The 15,465-nt window shown below is 44.7% G+C and overlaps 1 protein-coding gene across 4 annotated transcripts in view; it reads right to left on the bottom strand.

The window, feature by feature from the left end:
* The window catches only part of PTPRO (protein tyrosine phosphatase receptor type O), a 1,358,825-nt gene that overhangs the window by 80,409 nt on the left and 1,262,951 nt on the right, over nucleotides 1–15,465 (bottom strand). For all 4 annotated transcript variants that reach the window (XM_069628367.1, XM_069628366.1, XM_069628368.1 and 1 more), the window contains one exon: nucleotides 6,635–6,770. In XM_069628367.1, coding sequence (XP_069484468.1) covers nucleotides 6,635–6,770 — 136 coding nt within the window. The remainder of the gene's footprint in view (nucleotides 1–6,634; nucleotides 6,771–15,465) is intronic.

Raw genomic sequence — 15,465 nt, 5'->3', positions numbered from 1 at the left:
AATCTATATTTCTGTCCTAAAAATGGACCTGTAGCAATATTGTCAGGACAGATGAATACAAGGTGGTTTGCTGATATGGCTCTGAACTGGAGATGAACTTCCAGTAATGTCTACTAGGTGGCGCTGTGGAATGTGTGATTTGCCTCAAGTGGATTATCCGACTTTCTTATTTCAGTTGAAAGGGTTTTTCCCCATGCCCTTTTTAACCCACCATAACTTTATTGGTGTTTTCTAAACATGCCCCAAAGCCAAAACTTTACAAAATGTTTACAGAGGCGTCAATACTTTGAAAGATCTGAATATGTTAACTATTTCATATGGAAGGACATATCGGATCACTTTGTGACTCAGGCTTGAATCATCGGCATTTTAGCTAAAGAGGCAGCATGTATTTTGTACTAGGTACTTGATAGAGTCACTAATATAGGAGCATTTTCAAATGTAAGCATGATGATGAACTGTCTTACACAAGTAAATAATATAATCCATCAACTAAGGCATTAAACTGTATTTTGCATGGCAATTCTTTCCAGTTGGATGTATACCATCCCCACAGATGCACTTGGTGACCATTCAGTTCATATTGAGCACACGAAAGATACAATTCACTTGAAATACTTCAAGTAAAATAAGTAGACATTTTCTCAGATATCGCTATTGATAAGCACCACCAATCATCATGTCCAGCCGCCCAAGTTAAGGGCCCAATTGAAGCGGCAGTCCCTTACTACGGGTATCTGGCCGTTACCAGCAAGTGGTCGGCCTACCCCCAGGCGTTATATCCCCATTAGGACCTGTGTAGTTTATGCAAGGGTGCTAAGGGTGTTCATAACTTAAAGAAAAAATAAATCTTACCTTGAGGTGCGGTGCTGCGTCGCATTTCCAAAGTTCATTTTCCATGATGAAGAACGTGACATCATCAACAAGGAAATTGCCTCAGAAAATGGAGTATTGAGCCACACCGCAAGGTAAGATTTCTTTAAGTTAAAAACACTATTGGTGCCCGCGTATGAACTCATGGGTGCTAATGGTTGAGGGGCAGTGGAAAAGGAAAGGAGTGCTGACCAGCAGAATTTGGGATCTTCGGAAATTGGACTCATACCAGAGAATACAGCCTGCTTTCTGAGCTCCCGGATTGGACAGCGCCCCCTGTTATCACATTGAGTGAACTCGTGACAGTACTAAATATGAAATAGAGGCAACTTTGAAACATCAGCGATACCAAGATTGTGGAGTAAAACAGAGGCCTGGTCTGGCACAGTTAACTGGACACAGCAAAAGAAGTAACAGACAGTTAACTTGTAAACCAAATAGATACGAAGTACGTGAACAAAGCGAAAAATTCAAAGAGATGTTGGACATTAAGAAATAACATCAATGTTAAGGAGTGTACCCTGGTAAAGGGGAAAGATAAAGCGATAAAAGAACATTGTAGTGATAAAGAGAAAAGAGGATACATTCCTGACCTTAACAACAGAAGTCAGACATCAAAGTAAGTTGGGAAAAGGGGGGGGGCAAAGAGAATCCAAGACAAAAAGGGGGCATTCAGCATACCTTTTGTGGGCAGTCATTCTCCTGCCTTTCATTAGTTTCTCTTTGTGGTAGGGTCAGTGAGGGTACTTTAGTCAATGGACTTATTTTCTTTGGACAGTCACGACTGACACACAATGACCGTAGTAAAGTAGGCAGGGATCACCCATAGAATATTTGATTTAATAAACAAGAGTTCACAATGTCCTTGGAGAGTCTGTGCCCTTCTTCTTACTCGCCACAGTGATTTGATAACACATACAAAAGCAACACCCATGAAAAGATATTCAAAGTCAGGGCAGTACTAATTTTGGTTTAATTTCCTCATGCCAAATCCCGACATTGTGGTTTATAATAACTGAATGTGTTCTCACGGCAAACAGAAAGACCGAGGTGTGGCACCGATGGGTGGAACAGGAATCGGGTGCATTTGAGGAAACCTGGTTGGGGGCCCTAATATGGGAATTCCTGAGATGAAGATCATGAAAAGGTCTAGGGTAGATCCCAGACTTACTACCACATAATTCCAAGAAACTCTGGAACTGTGCTGAGTGTTACTGTAGTCTTCATGGTAGAAGACTGCAAGTCCTCATGTGCTCGGGGCTTTCCGGGCCGATGAACTAGCCCTCATCTAGGGTGGTTCAGGCCCAGAACTCTGCTGAGAGGGCTAGATAGTCCTGCACAGGAGGCTCTTACTTGCTTCTCTATCATGGAGGCAGCATGCTTAGAAGCTAACCCAGCAGGTTAAGTGTCTAGCCTAATTGCTACAGCGTTTTGAAGTCTGAAAGCCCACATAAAAATTGTACTTTACATACATTATTACTGTTCAGTCCACAGTTGATCATAGCCGCAAAACAGGAATCTTTGGGAATGTAATCACCTTTTCATTGAAGAAGAAAAAGAGACAGACAAGCATTTTATAGCTAAAAATAGAGCTTAGAATAGAGGAATTAATTACTATTAATAGAGTAATTTTATTTTTTTATTGTATACATTGCTTTTGCAATAATTTCATTTGAATATTTACAGTTGGATTACATTTAATGTGTTCCTATTTTTGGTTCCTTTCACCTGCTTTTCAGTACATTTTTGGTAACTGTTTAATGATCAGCACTTGCTTATTCCCGCTCTGGGCGAGTCCTAAACACCTCACCTTTGCCTCTGAGTTTTGGAATTCATCATGCTTTAGTGAAGTCTGATGTGTTTGTTAAGATGATTTTCAAAAAAGATAGTTCTGAAGCAAAATCTACCCTAAAGCGGCATTATTTGGAATTGTCACATATTCGGGTATTTCCTATGAGGCAAAACCCTCTGGCAGGAACATAGGACCTTGCTCTCCTTACAGTATTAGTTATAGTTTTGGCGGGTTGGAACTCCAATTTGATCTCTTTATTTTGTTTACTGTTGTTTCATTGACAGAAATTCCTGCAGTAATATACTTTTCCATAATATCTTTGTGGCAGTAAAATCGGTCTGTGTATATTGAGGGGAAGGTGGCGTAAGGGGAGTCTTAGGGGTCAGCAGGGATGCATTGATGATAGCAAGGGGACCTCCTCATTAAAAGAAAAAAAAAATACAAATTCAATGAAGTTTTTACAATTAAGTGAATTATCACTCAGTAATTTAGTTTGAGGTAACAAAATTTAGTTTGAGGTAACTAATTTAGTTTGAGATCGTTAGCCGGTCCACCAACAAAGGCCCACTCCTGAGACCCTCTGTCTGGCCCTGTCTGGGCATGGGCAGCCCGGCCCCCCCCCCCCCAACCTTCGTGATCCTTCAAAACGTGTGGCGGCCGCTTGGTACTCCCTGCTCCTGTATGACCTTGGCTTCTGTTCCTCTTCGTACCCTAGTGGATCACACAAGGGTTGCTGGCTGACCTTTCTACTGCCTCCTCCTCTTACACCTGAACCTTTAACTGTGGCTTTTGAACTCTGCAACTCTACCTTGCTTTCCTACTCTACTTCTCTCACTGCACTTGTGTTCTTTTGAAAATAAACTTGTTCTGTGGGTGTGCCTTTTACATCACTGCATTCATTTGGTATGGCATTGTGTCTGTTTAAATTCGAATCTGGGTGGTTGGTGCCTTTTACATCACTGCACCCTGTTTATGCACTGCACTCTTAGATCCTTTTGGCATACATGCATGGCACCCCTACCTATTGCTATGCAGTTGTGCCCTCCTTATGTACTATGCCTCCTAGTGACTGGCCAGGACTGTGCAGTGCAGCCCCCCCCTTTTTCTACTTCCTCTTTACATGTGCACCCTCTTCGTTATTGCCTAGTGTTCCTCTCCCTGCCACCACCCCCCTTCTTCTACTACTACACATCTCATGCACTTATCTCTATCAGAAATGCTGCCAGGCACGTAGGATGGACTAATGTCCTTGTTCGTCTTACCCTACTCTCCCCTCTCTCCTTTTTTTAATGTATACCTTTTGCATTTTTTAAATAACCGCCAGGCACGTACAATAATCTGTGTCATATATTGTAACCCGTTTGTATTTCTCTTTTTCTTTGTTGCACCTCCAAATACATAGCAATTGCCCATTCTGAATGCTCCAATGCCCGTTAAGAATGTCCATTTATTTTGCTAACCTACTCCCTCCCTGCGTTGGAGAGCTTTGAAATGTTGAAATGCTTGTTTAAGTGTAAAGGCTCTAGAAAATGACCAATACATTTTTCAGCCCTGTTAATCTTTTGTGACAGAACAACGTACAATATAGAATTTAAAACAAAATGAAGGGGTCACCATTGAAATTCAGGAATCAGCACCACACAGATCAAAATTAGCTCTACAAATACATACAAACTAAAGGACCAGTGTCCGATATATTTACACCCATGAAGCTATTCGTTCTTTCTTTCCTGAGTTTGCAATTCGCTATTGTTTGTGTGAGATCATAGTGAGAGTTGGTCACATCATTTCCATGTTGCGGGCAAAAAAGGGAATGTCCTTCTTGTTGTGTTTTGCTCAAGATCCCGGAAGAAAAAAGTTATTCTTTGTAATTCTCAAAAAAGGCCTTCTTTTGTCAGCAGCAGATGTAGGCGTTTACTTCTTGAATGGTTATAGATCGGCCAGTTTAAAAGAAAATACATGAGTCTTCTTCAGCTTGGCAGAATAATGTGTAGGCTTAATCGTGCTATTTCATTTTTGTATTTTAGGTGTGCAGCGGTGTATTTGCTCTGGCTACTGTCTCTCATATGGTCGGGACAGATTTTTCTGGTTCTGTTGTTGTCTGTACCCAACTGAATAAACATCTTTCCAGGACATTTGTCCTAGAATTTTCAGTTCCTCTTCAGACTCTTGCTAATTTCCCTCCTTCTGTTTTGCTTTTTATAGTCTAGACAGAGCTCTGTCTGTCAATGCATTTTGATAATTTGGATCCAAGAATTCAACCAAGCCCAATGCCCTCAAAACTCAGTTTGGAGCTCCTTTGTATAGTTGGCGACAAGTGATTGTGAAAAGTGCTCTTTGCATGCTTTGGCCCCCAGGTTTACCTTAGCCACTCAGACCCTTTTTACTGCTCCTCTTGTAGGTCTGTTCCTTAGTCTTGTGTATTCTGAGAAAAAACCTGTTCGCTGCAAGAGCCGAATCCGGGAACTCCTGGGACACATAGAATAACTGCCTACAGAACTTACTTTCACTAATGCAAACTTTCCAAGTATTCTGATCTCAAACCAACAACTTCGCTCCGTATGAAACACAAATTGCCGAATTTGGTGATGAAGTGATTTGCTATATGATTGGTCAGAAGGTATGTGAAGATGACGGTGGAATATTGGTTTGTATGTAGCTGTGGCGAAGAGGGAGGTCAGGGGTGATCTGAAGAGATCGAAGATTGTGTAAGGCTTGGGACCAGTAAGTCCTTTTTATGTAAACTGGGTCCAGAGAAGGGCTAAATATGTGCTGGACGTGAACCGGGTTGATTCTGTTTGAGCTACTGGGAGGCTTTGGCACCTCTACCTAAGGGTGGCCCAAAGAAGTCCTAAGACCCCGGCACCGATGAGGCATACAACCAAACATCTCTGGAGCCATATTGGGTGGCACAATGGTCTTCATGGGAGAAGGCTTCCACTCCTCGCATAGTTTAGTATTCCAGGGATAATGGAACAGTCCTCACTGGGGCTTGATTATGAGAAATGAGTGGAAAGGAGGGACCTACATGAAGTATATAGCATAGAATGCCATAGAATGTGCATGTAAAGTTCCCATCTCTCAGTGGATTAGGCAGGTAATTGTAATTGGTTATTTATAACGCGATTAATACTCAGAGGTTTCTAAGCGCGGACACAGGGATCAAACCTGTGTTAATCCGCGTGGTCTTGCTTCCAAGACGAGCGCGTTGCCCCTGACCTATCCACCCGAGACCTTAGTAAGGTTTGTCTCACATTGCCTTGAAGGCCACAGACATGGGAAATATGGAGCTTTAGGGCAGGTTCCACTTCAGGGCCTCTTATGGTCCAGGCATGCCAAGCCACCAGTAGACCCCATTCAGCTGAAGGAGCAAATGCAAAGCAGCGATCTACCCTCCGAGCATAGAAGCTTTATGGCATCACCGACACATTTTCGTTTAGGTGCAGGGATGGATGGAAACACAGAGGCAACTTACTGGGCAATGCCAACAGACACGTTAACTCAACACAATTTGGTGTAGCATAGATACCTACCCAAAATGATACTTATGAAGTCACAGCGACAGGCCCTGGGGTGGTACACAAAAGGGTTCCTCTTCAGGCAACACTTCACCCGCACAAAACAATTGACAAGCCGCCCAGTAAAATCAGGCCTATTTAAGGTGAGTTATTAATTTTCAAATGTATTTACTTTATTTTTATACCATAAAATGGTAAATAGGCAGTTGGGTTCAGGAAATATGTTTTGAAAGGTAAATACAGGTAACAAAGCAGAACATCGGTGATATAAATTTGAAAGAATTAATCGAGCAGTTCATTATTGATGAACACATAGAACCCTGAGTTTTCAAACCCAGAAGATATTTCTAACGGTCTTCTGTGCATTCACGGTAAAAGTAACAAGAACTTCACCAGCTAACAGATATTGAGTACCTCATGCCTCAACAGTGGTCACGTTTCCCGCTCTTACCTCTGTCTGTACCATGGACATCCTGTAGGACCGAAGTTCTCCCACCAATCCTAAAACATCTACAAACTCGTGGTCACGAATGTGCTGCATGAGGCGATCCAGTGTTATGAAGGTTCCTGTCCGCCCGACTCCGGCACTGAAACACACACAACAATTGCACAGCGCCTTTTAGAATACAACACACACACATCTGAAAGGCGGGAACATTTTCTGGCCAAAAAACTATTATGGAACATGTCACAACTGATTCATACATTCATTTCAAAATATAGTACAAATATTTGATTGTAAAAAAATACTTTATGTACAAAAGGGTGGAACAACCACAATATGTTTGAAATCATAACCTTGACTTGTAGATTAAACTTGTTAAAAGACAGTGGTGGAGGAGGAGTGTGTGAAGGGATTTGCATAGTGCTAGATAGCTAATCAATGCCTTCCAGGCTGTACAGACGGACTCCATTTGCACATGTGTTATCTATTACTGGGGAGGGTCCTCCTGCTTACAAGTGCTCCCAATTTGGAAGGTTAAGTAACAGGTATTTGTATTTGTATTTTATTGAATTTATATAGCATTTTGCTCCAAAGTGCTTTACATGAGAACAAGTAACATACAGCAAGCATAAAATGACAATTGAACCACAACCTGAAAACAGTATAAAGAACAACTTATAATATTGCAGAGGTGAGGAGGGTGTAGGGAGGGGCAGAGGTGTGCAAGGGAGTAGTAGATGTTCGAGGAGGTAGGAGCGGGGGAAAGAGGGAATGCAAGAATGTGAGAGGAAGAAGAGAGGAAAAAGTGAGACTAGAAGAGAGCAGGGGGAAGGGGGTAGCTGGGATGGAGAGAGTAAGGAAGAGCAGGAGTGAGAGGTGAGAGTAGAGGGGTAGGGAGGAGGAAAGGAAACGTGGGGTGTTAGGGAGTGTAAGCGATATTCAATCAACACTACAGCTAAATCAATGCCTAGTCTGGGATGCTGAGGAAAACCCTTATTGATGTATTTTTATATCCAGTTCAGTACTCTGGATGACAACCCTTGTATAACACCCCCCTCTTAGAATCCCCCTGACCCCACTGAGCCAAGAAGTAGGTTTGTTTTGCAAATTAAAAGGCTTATTTGAAAAATTAAACAATATATATATATATCACACTTTTATAATAAATTAATATCCGATAGTACACTTAGACATATGATGTTGATCAACAATGGGTAATCTGGCACTAGCAGACTTCTTTACAATCAATGAGGAGTTCGTATAGGATGGATAAAGTAGCAAAAATACTTTTATGGTTTCAAGGGAAAAGCAATGAGGAATAAAATGCAGTACAGAAATACTTGATATGATTTTAGCAAAATAAAAGATAATCACTTTTTCTCTGGCAATTCACCCCCTCCCCTATACAATGTAAGAAATGGAAGGAGATGGAAAGAGGAACACACAGTTCTCAGGAATGCAATCAAATACAATACGAAATTCAGTTCCCCCCCAGCAAGCTTAGAGGAAACAGGTAGGAGTTTGAAACACAGGCCCAAAATGCTTTTAAATGTGATGGCAATGGATGGGAAAATGTGCCAACTGTTTTTAATTCCCTCTAGAGATTCAGGGTGAGTGGGAGATGCATGTTGGTATTAGTTCAGGCTCACTTTAGCAATGCTCTATGAGTTATTACCAAGTTGCAAACGGATTTTAACAAAAGAAAGAATGGAGCTGCTATTTTGACAAGTGGAGAAATTGAGTAAAAATCGCAAATCGCGGTAAATTTCGCGAGTGCGTGAATCGTGATTGTGGAAAAAGTATAAGGAGTAGGAAGTCGGTTCTAGGTTCGGAAAGCTTAGATTCTAAGCTTTCAGATGAAAGTTAAATCTCGTTCCTAGCCCAAACGGTTCTAGAGATACGGTCGATTAAATAAAGGTAGTTTTTCGGACTTAAAGTAAACTCAAAATGACAGGTGACAGGTTGCAGCTGCAGAATTGACAGGTGACAGTTGTGCAGCTTTAAAAATGACAGATGACACGATTTCTAGGAAGCTGTTCTACTTAGGTTAAAATAGTTTGGATTAGATTATTTTAACTAAGAGATTGGTTCTGCACAGTTCTGCTAAGTACTCACAATATAAATTTGAACTAGGTCTCGTCACGGATCTGGTCAACACGTCCGGCTGCGGTTCTGTCTGCTCGGCGGGTCAATCAGGCACCGGTTCTGCTCGCAGCGATCTGGGTCAGCTCTGCTCTGCTGGTCTAGCCTCTCTGGATTCTGGATGTAAAGTCGTCGGTCAGCATGCTCCGCAGCAAATGGAATTGAATGTCTCTACCTGTCCCAGCAGTCTCTTTTTATGTGTTTTGGAAAGTGGGTGTGTGCGTTGGTCATAACTAAACCTGCCCCTCTCACTTATCATTGGCCAATTCCTCCTCTCTCCCTTGATTGGGGGAAGGAAATGTGAGTCAGAGTGATGCTGTAGGTTTTATGGTCAGAGGAACCTCCCCTTGTCAGATTGCACACGAATCTATTTCTGACCCAAATAAATATTTATCTATGTACCATTTTTCTAATATTATAGGTCCAGTTAACATATTTTCTGTAGCACCAAACCATCCGATCCCTGTCTTTGTACGATGTTGTGTCCACTGATGACAGAATTCTCCCCTTTTCATCCAGATAACGACCTCTAAACCTTTCCAGATTTTACACAAATGTGCACCAGGGATATGGGTTACAGATGATAAAGTGTCAGATTTTTAACATGCATACATTTGGAGTGAGGCCCTATTTTCCGCTAGCAACCCCCCAGAATACACCACAGTGTCCTAACGCCTCTTAAAATGTTCACAGAAAAATCACAAGAATAATGGTATTACTTATATAATTCTGACAAGTCTGCACTATGAATTATCTAACTTTTTAAAATTATGCCCTGGTCAAAAAGGGGTGTGGCTTCCCCCATCACAGGGTGGAATAACTGGTTTATCCACTTCCCCCAAGCCAGCTTGTTCACAGAGGCACAGCTGCCCCCAGTTTCTCTCAAGAGGAAGCTATTTTACGACGACCCCAATATGACATTTGCCTGAGTCCAGGACAGGCCTTTGTTCAACTCCCTGTAGTCCCCAGCTGCTCCACCCCTAATCTAATCAGAGAGGTGACAACTCCTTTTGGCAAGGGGAAGAGTGGCTGAGCAGGTTTCAACTCCTGTCCGGGGTAGTTGTAAGGCAGAATCCAGTTTCATTAAGCCAGGTTTCAGCTAAATGTCACTTTTTGTTCCCAGTTTAAATCACTTACAATTTGTACATATACATTAAATAATTACTTCCTTCAAGTCATTTCAGAATATAGTTTTACATTGTATCCACCTCTTAGCAAGTCTTTCTTTGGTCTGGTTTTGTTTCATTTGTTCAGTTTTACACAAAAGTCTGGTGGTTTTAAAACGCCGGCTTTCTGATAGTGGTGAGTACTGGTAATGCAACCATTTTTGGGATTAAGAAAATGAATTCCCCACAGTTCTGAGTTGCTTTTTTTGGCAATCAGCATTGCCATTCCCAATGGTTTCAGGCTACTGTGTGTGTAGCCCAATGGTGGTTTTAGGCAGTGCCCTCCTGTGCTCACAACATAGGCAAAAATGGGTGGCAGCCTATTCTTCATGTTTTCCCTGTGCACTCTCTGGGGAGTTCTGGCCATCATGATGTTTTCCATGCCAGTACTGCACAGTTGTATGGTAGGGCTTGTATGCATGGGTAAAAACATCCCACAGGAGGCGAGTGGAAGAGATAAGATTTTATGGAAGAGTGAAAGGAAGGGTAGGAGGGAGAAGAGCGGATGTGAAGAGGGAGGCGGTTCCAGTGGAAGGAAGCAAGTTGTTGGAAGGGCCGGAAGCGGGAGGGGGCGCAGGGTGGAGGAGGAGGAGAGAGTAGGAAAAGATTAGCAGAGTGGAGAGAACGAGAAGGGGTGTAGAAAGAAAGAAGGGAGGAGAGGTAGGCGGGGCAAGACCATGGAGGTATTTGAAACAAGACAGAGGAACTTGAACTTGAGCTGGGAGTGAAAAGCGTGCCAACCTAGAGAGGTGAGAGAAGAGGAGATGGAATCAAGAGGTGAGAGAAGGCATAGGGAGCGTATGTCAGAGTGGTAGATGGATTTAAAGGGGAGAGATGAGATGAGATGAGAGGAGGGGAGTCCAAAGAGAAGGGAGGAACAGTAGAAGAGTGTGGAGAAGATGAGGGAGGTAATTAAAAGTTTATTGTGTGAAAGGTAAGGAGGGGTCAAATTTTACGAATGTTGTAGAGGTGAAAGCGCCAGGATTTAGCAGTGAGAGAAATGTGGTGAGATAGAGAGAGGTGAGGGTCGATATGGAGACCAAGGTTACAGGCATGAGGAGAGAAGGAGAGCTGGGGGTGGGAAAAGAGAATGAAAGGGGGAGGGGAGGGAGGAGGAACAGTGTTAGCCGGGAAGAAAAGGAGTCCAGTTTTATCATCATTCAGAGTAAGGAAGTGTGAGGACATCCAGGATTTAATAGCAGAAAGGCAAGAAGAGAGTTTATCATGAATGTCACGAGAGAAGGAGGAGAAGGAGAGGAAAAGCTGGGTGTCATCCGCATAGAAATGGTGCGAGATACCAAAAGAGGAGATAATAGGAGCTAAGAATGAGGTGTAGACAGAGAAAAGAAAGGGGCCGAGGACAGAACCTTGTGGAACGCCGTGGTTGAGGGGAAAAAAGGGGGAGGAGGAGCTACCCCAGGAGACAGAAAGGGTGCAGTTAGAAAGATAAGAGGAGAGACAATTAAGAACGTTGTCTTTGAAGCCAAATGATGAGAGGGAGTTGAGGAGAAGAGGATGGTCGACAGTGTCAAAAGTGGCGGAAAGGTCAAGGAGAATATGAATGGAGGAGTACTTTGAGCAGCGTGCAGAGAAGAGAGAGTTAAGAACAGAGGTGAGGGCAGTTTCTGTGGAGTGCAGTGGGCGGAAGCTGGATTGAGTGGAGGAAAGGAGGGAGTGGTTAGAGATGAAGGAAGAGATTTGAGAATAGACAATGCGCTCAAGAAGTTTAGAAAGGAAGGGTAGTAGAGAGACGGGGCGATAATTGGAAGCAAGATGGGGGTTAGCAGAAGGTTTTTTGAGAATAGGGATGATAGTTGCATGTTTAAAAGGAGAAGGAAAAGTGGAAGTTGAGAGGCAGATGTTGAAGAAGGAGGTGAGGTAGGGTATGAGGAGGGGGTAGATTTTAGGGATGAGGGGAGAGGGAATAGGGTCAGAGGGAGAAGCAGTAGGATGAGTGTTGGATAGGAGTAGAGACACATCAGAATGCGTGACCGGAGAGAAAGAGGACATAGCAAAGGTACGGGGGGAAGGAGGAGGAGAAGGAGTAGAGTAGGAGGGGGAGGAGAGGAAAGTTTTACAGAGATTGAGGAATTTACTAGAGAAGGAGGAGGCAAGATCAGTAGCAGTGAGAGAAGAGGTAATGGAGGGATCAGGAGTAGATGGAGAGAGAAGTCGGGCTAAAGTTTGAAAGATGCGGTGAGGGTGAGAGGAATGAGACTTGAGAAGGTCAGAGTAGTAGGTGCGTTTCGCAGAGTTGAGGCATGAGTCATAGAGGGTATGATAGGAGAAGTAAGCAGATTCGTTAGAGGGGGATGGGTATTTGAGCCACTGACGTTCAAGGCGCCTGACGAGGTGGTGCATAGAGGAGAGATGAGAAGAAAGCCAGGGTTGAGCAGGTTTGTGAGAGGGGCGAAATGGTGAGAGGGGGTAGAGAAGATCGAGAGTAGTAGAGAGGGAGGAAGTTAAGATGGAGGAGACATCAGAGGCGGAGGTAGAAGAGAAGTGTGAGAGGTAGGGAAGGAAGAGGAGAGGGATGCTAGAAATAGGGAGGGGTTAAAGCCGCGTAGGTCACACTGGAGAAAAGTGGTAGAGGATTGAGGGGAGGAGGAGAGGGGGATGGAGGGGAGGGGGAAAATGAAAGTAGAGAATGATCAGATAGGTAGGTGGGAAGGGAGGAGATGGGGGAGGCAGTGAAGGAGGAAGTAAAGATGAGATCAATAGTAGAGCCAGATTGGTGAGTAGGAGGGAAGGGAAGGGGAGAGGGGAAGTAGGAGTCAAGGATGGAGAAGAGAGGAGAGAAAGTAGTGTTAGAAGAGAGGTGGAGATTAAAGTCACCAAGTACAAATAGTGGAGTGGGACTGGGGGAAATAAGGCTGAGGAGATGGTCAATGTCCTCATAAAAGGAGCAGACTGGACCAGGGGGGCGGTAGATGATGAGGAAAGAGATAGCATGAGGAGAATTAAAGATTTTGAACATGAATTCAAAGGAAGGGTAGAGGATGGAGAAGAGGTGAAGTGTGGCCAAAAGAGTGGGCCAAGACCACCTCTGATGCCAGTAGAACGGGGGACATGTTCAAAGGAGGAAGAGGTGGAGGTGAGGGAGGCAGGAACAGAGGTATTGTGAGGAGGGATCCAGGTTTCAGTGATGCAGAGAAATTGAAGGTTAAGGCGTAGGAAAAGGTCAAGGACAGAAGAGGTTTTGTTACAGATCGACCTGGTGTTCCAGAGGGTGATCTCAAAGGCATTAGAGGTGTTTGTGAGAGGAGGATAGATAAGGTTGCGGCGGTGAGATGAGGTATTGGGGAGAGGGATAGAATGGGTGTGGGAGGAGAGGGGAGGATTAAGAGTGGAGATGGCCATTAGAAGAATGTAGAGTACTGTGAGGGGGGAAAAGGGTGGGGGAGAAGGGGGGAGGGGGAGTAGCGGTATTGAGAGAGAGAAGGAAGCATAACAGGGAGAGTGATTAGAATATGTCAGGGACGAGAGGCAGCTAGAGGGAGTATATATGAGAAGTAGAGCAGTGGGTGGGAGAGGAGAAGGGGGAGGGAGAGGAAATAGGAAGGGGTCAGGCACTGAAAGTAGTAGTACTATGGGGCGGAAGAGGAGACACTCTGGTGAGGGGGAAAGGGGGGGCTTAGCCAGTAGTAGGTGAGATCACAGACCACAGATAATGAGGGGGTGGAGATCACTGAAGCATGCAGCAGAAGGAATAGGTAGCGAGAAGTAGGAGCAGCAGATGCAGGTCAGTAAAAGGAAAGCAGGCCAAGTCAGTGGAGGAGAGCTCTACAGCACACAGTGGAGAGAGCCGGCCAGAGAATAGCTGGAGCCGCGGGTGTAGAAGCAGAGAAACAGCAGTTCGTCAAAGGAGAAGGAGAACAAGTCAATGGAGGGGAATGTTGCAGACCGCAGTAGATGAAGTCAGCCAGAGAGCAGTTAGAGCCGTGGAGTAGAAGTAGAGGCGTTGCGGTCCGATGTAGGTGAAGCAGGCAGACGGGGGGTGATGTCCGTAAGAGATGAGGGGCACAGGAGGACCAGGCACCGAAGTCACGCTAGGCAGCGGCAGGGGGAAACAGAAGCCTGCGGTGGGTGGAGGAGAAGTCAATGTCAATGGAGGAGAGCGCTGCAGTCCGCAGTAGATGGAGTCAGCCAAACAGAATCCTGCAGTGGGTGGAGGAGAACACTGTAGTCCACAGTGGAGAGAGGCCAGGGAGTGTCAGGAGCTGAGGGTGTAAGATGGAGGTGCTGGGATCTGGAATGGGTGGAGCTGGCCGCTGGGAGCAAATGGCCCATAAGAGCAAGAGCACAGGCACTGGTATTTAGGAGGAGCCACAGGCCTTACAATGATACAGGAGCAGCCGGCCTCGGAAGAGAGAGGCAGTACTCGGCTGTGCACAGGGCAGAGCAGGCCACAGGAGGCGAGCAGACGAGCCCGGAGGCAGCCGGAGGTAAATGGGTGAGTCCGCAGCAGACGAAGCAGGTCTGAGGACGGCAAGAGCCGCAGGGGCACAGTGGGCCACAGACGGAGCAGGCGGCGAGAGGTGAGCGAGTGTGCCCGCAGTAGCTGAGGCAGGTCTGAGGATGGCAGGAGTAGTAAGGGCACAGCAAGCCACAGATGACGGAGCAGGCAGCAGGAGGCGAGCGGGTGAGCCTGCAGTAGTAGAAGCAGGCCTGAGGAAGGAGGGAGCTGCAAGGGCACAGAGGTCCACAATTGAAGAGCAGGCAGCAGGAGGTGAGCCCGCAGGAAGTAGGAGGTGAGCGGATGAGCCCGCACTCAGCAGTAGATACCAGGATATCAAGTCCCCACTCATTTTCACATACCTTTGCTGCAGTGTTTGTAGAACCGAGGAGCCGAGGTTCTGTGAAGGCATAAACGTAGCCATCCGTACACCCCTCTCCCCACCCCCCGCCTCCCTCCCAAACAAATATGGACACAGCTCTTGTTTCAAGTTTGAAATCCATGCATGATAAATATTGCCGGTCGTGAAAATTGGAGCCAGTATTTGGAACGTGTAGTATGGTGGCCTCACACAACGATTATTGATTCTGCTGCTATAGTAAACGTGCTTCTTAATGCAGGAAACTTGCATAGGACACTCATCTTGCACATGAAATAAATGTGTGTTGTGCTGTCAAGGTTCTGATTGCACAGATTATTTGAACTGTGTCTAAAGGTAGATGCCAACTAATTCATCGGCCCCAGCACTTCCCAATATACTTTTCCAATCACTCAATCAATACTTTATTTCGACCAATGGTAGGTCATCAAAGTCATAAGAATTGCACAGAGAAAGAACAAATACAATACAACAATATACTTTTATGCGGTCCATGTATTTGTTAACCCCTTCATGTCTTAGCTCACGAGGGCACCACACTACCTAGAAAGATATACAGGTCGCCTATCCTTTGTGTTTCCTGGTTTTAGTGGTGATATAGGAAGTGGTTAATGCCTACTCTGGTTATTTTATACTGCCATGTTATTGTCTTCATGAGGATATTTTCGTTTGTTCCTTTTTAGTTGTGGCTATT

Source organism: Ambystoma mexicanum, chromosome 12 (assembly GCF_040938575.1).
Source record: "Ambystoma mexicanum isolate Mex_15411 chromosome 12, UKY_AmexF1_1, whole genome shotgun sequence".
In the NCBI taxonomy this organism is placed as follows: Eukaryota; Metazoa; Chordata; class Amphibia; order Caudata; family Ambystomatidae; genus Ambystoma; species Ambystoma mexicanum.
This window is presented reverse-complemented; position numbering and strand designations above follow the sequence as displayed.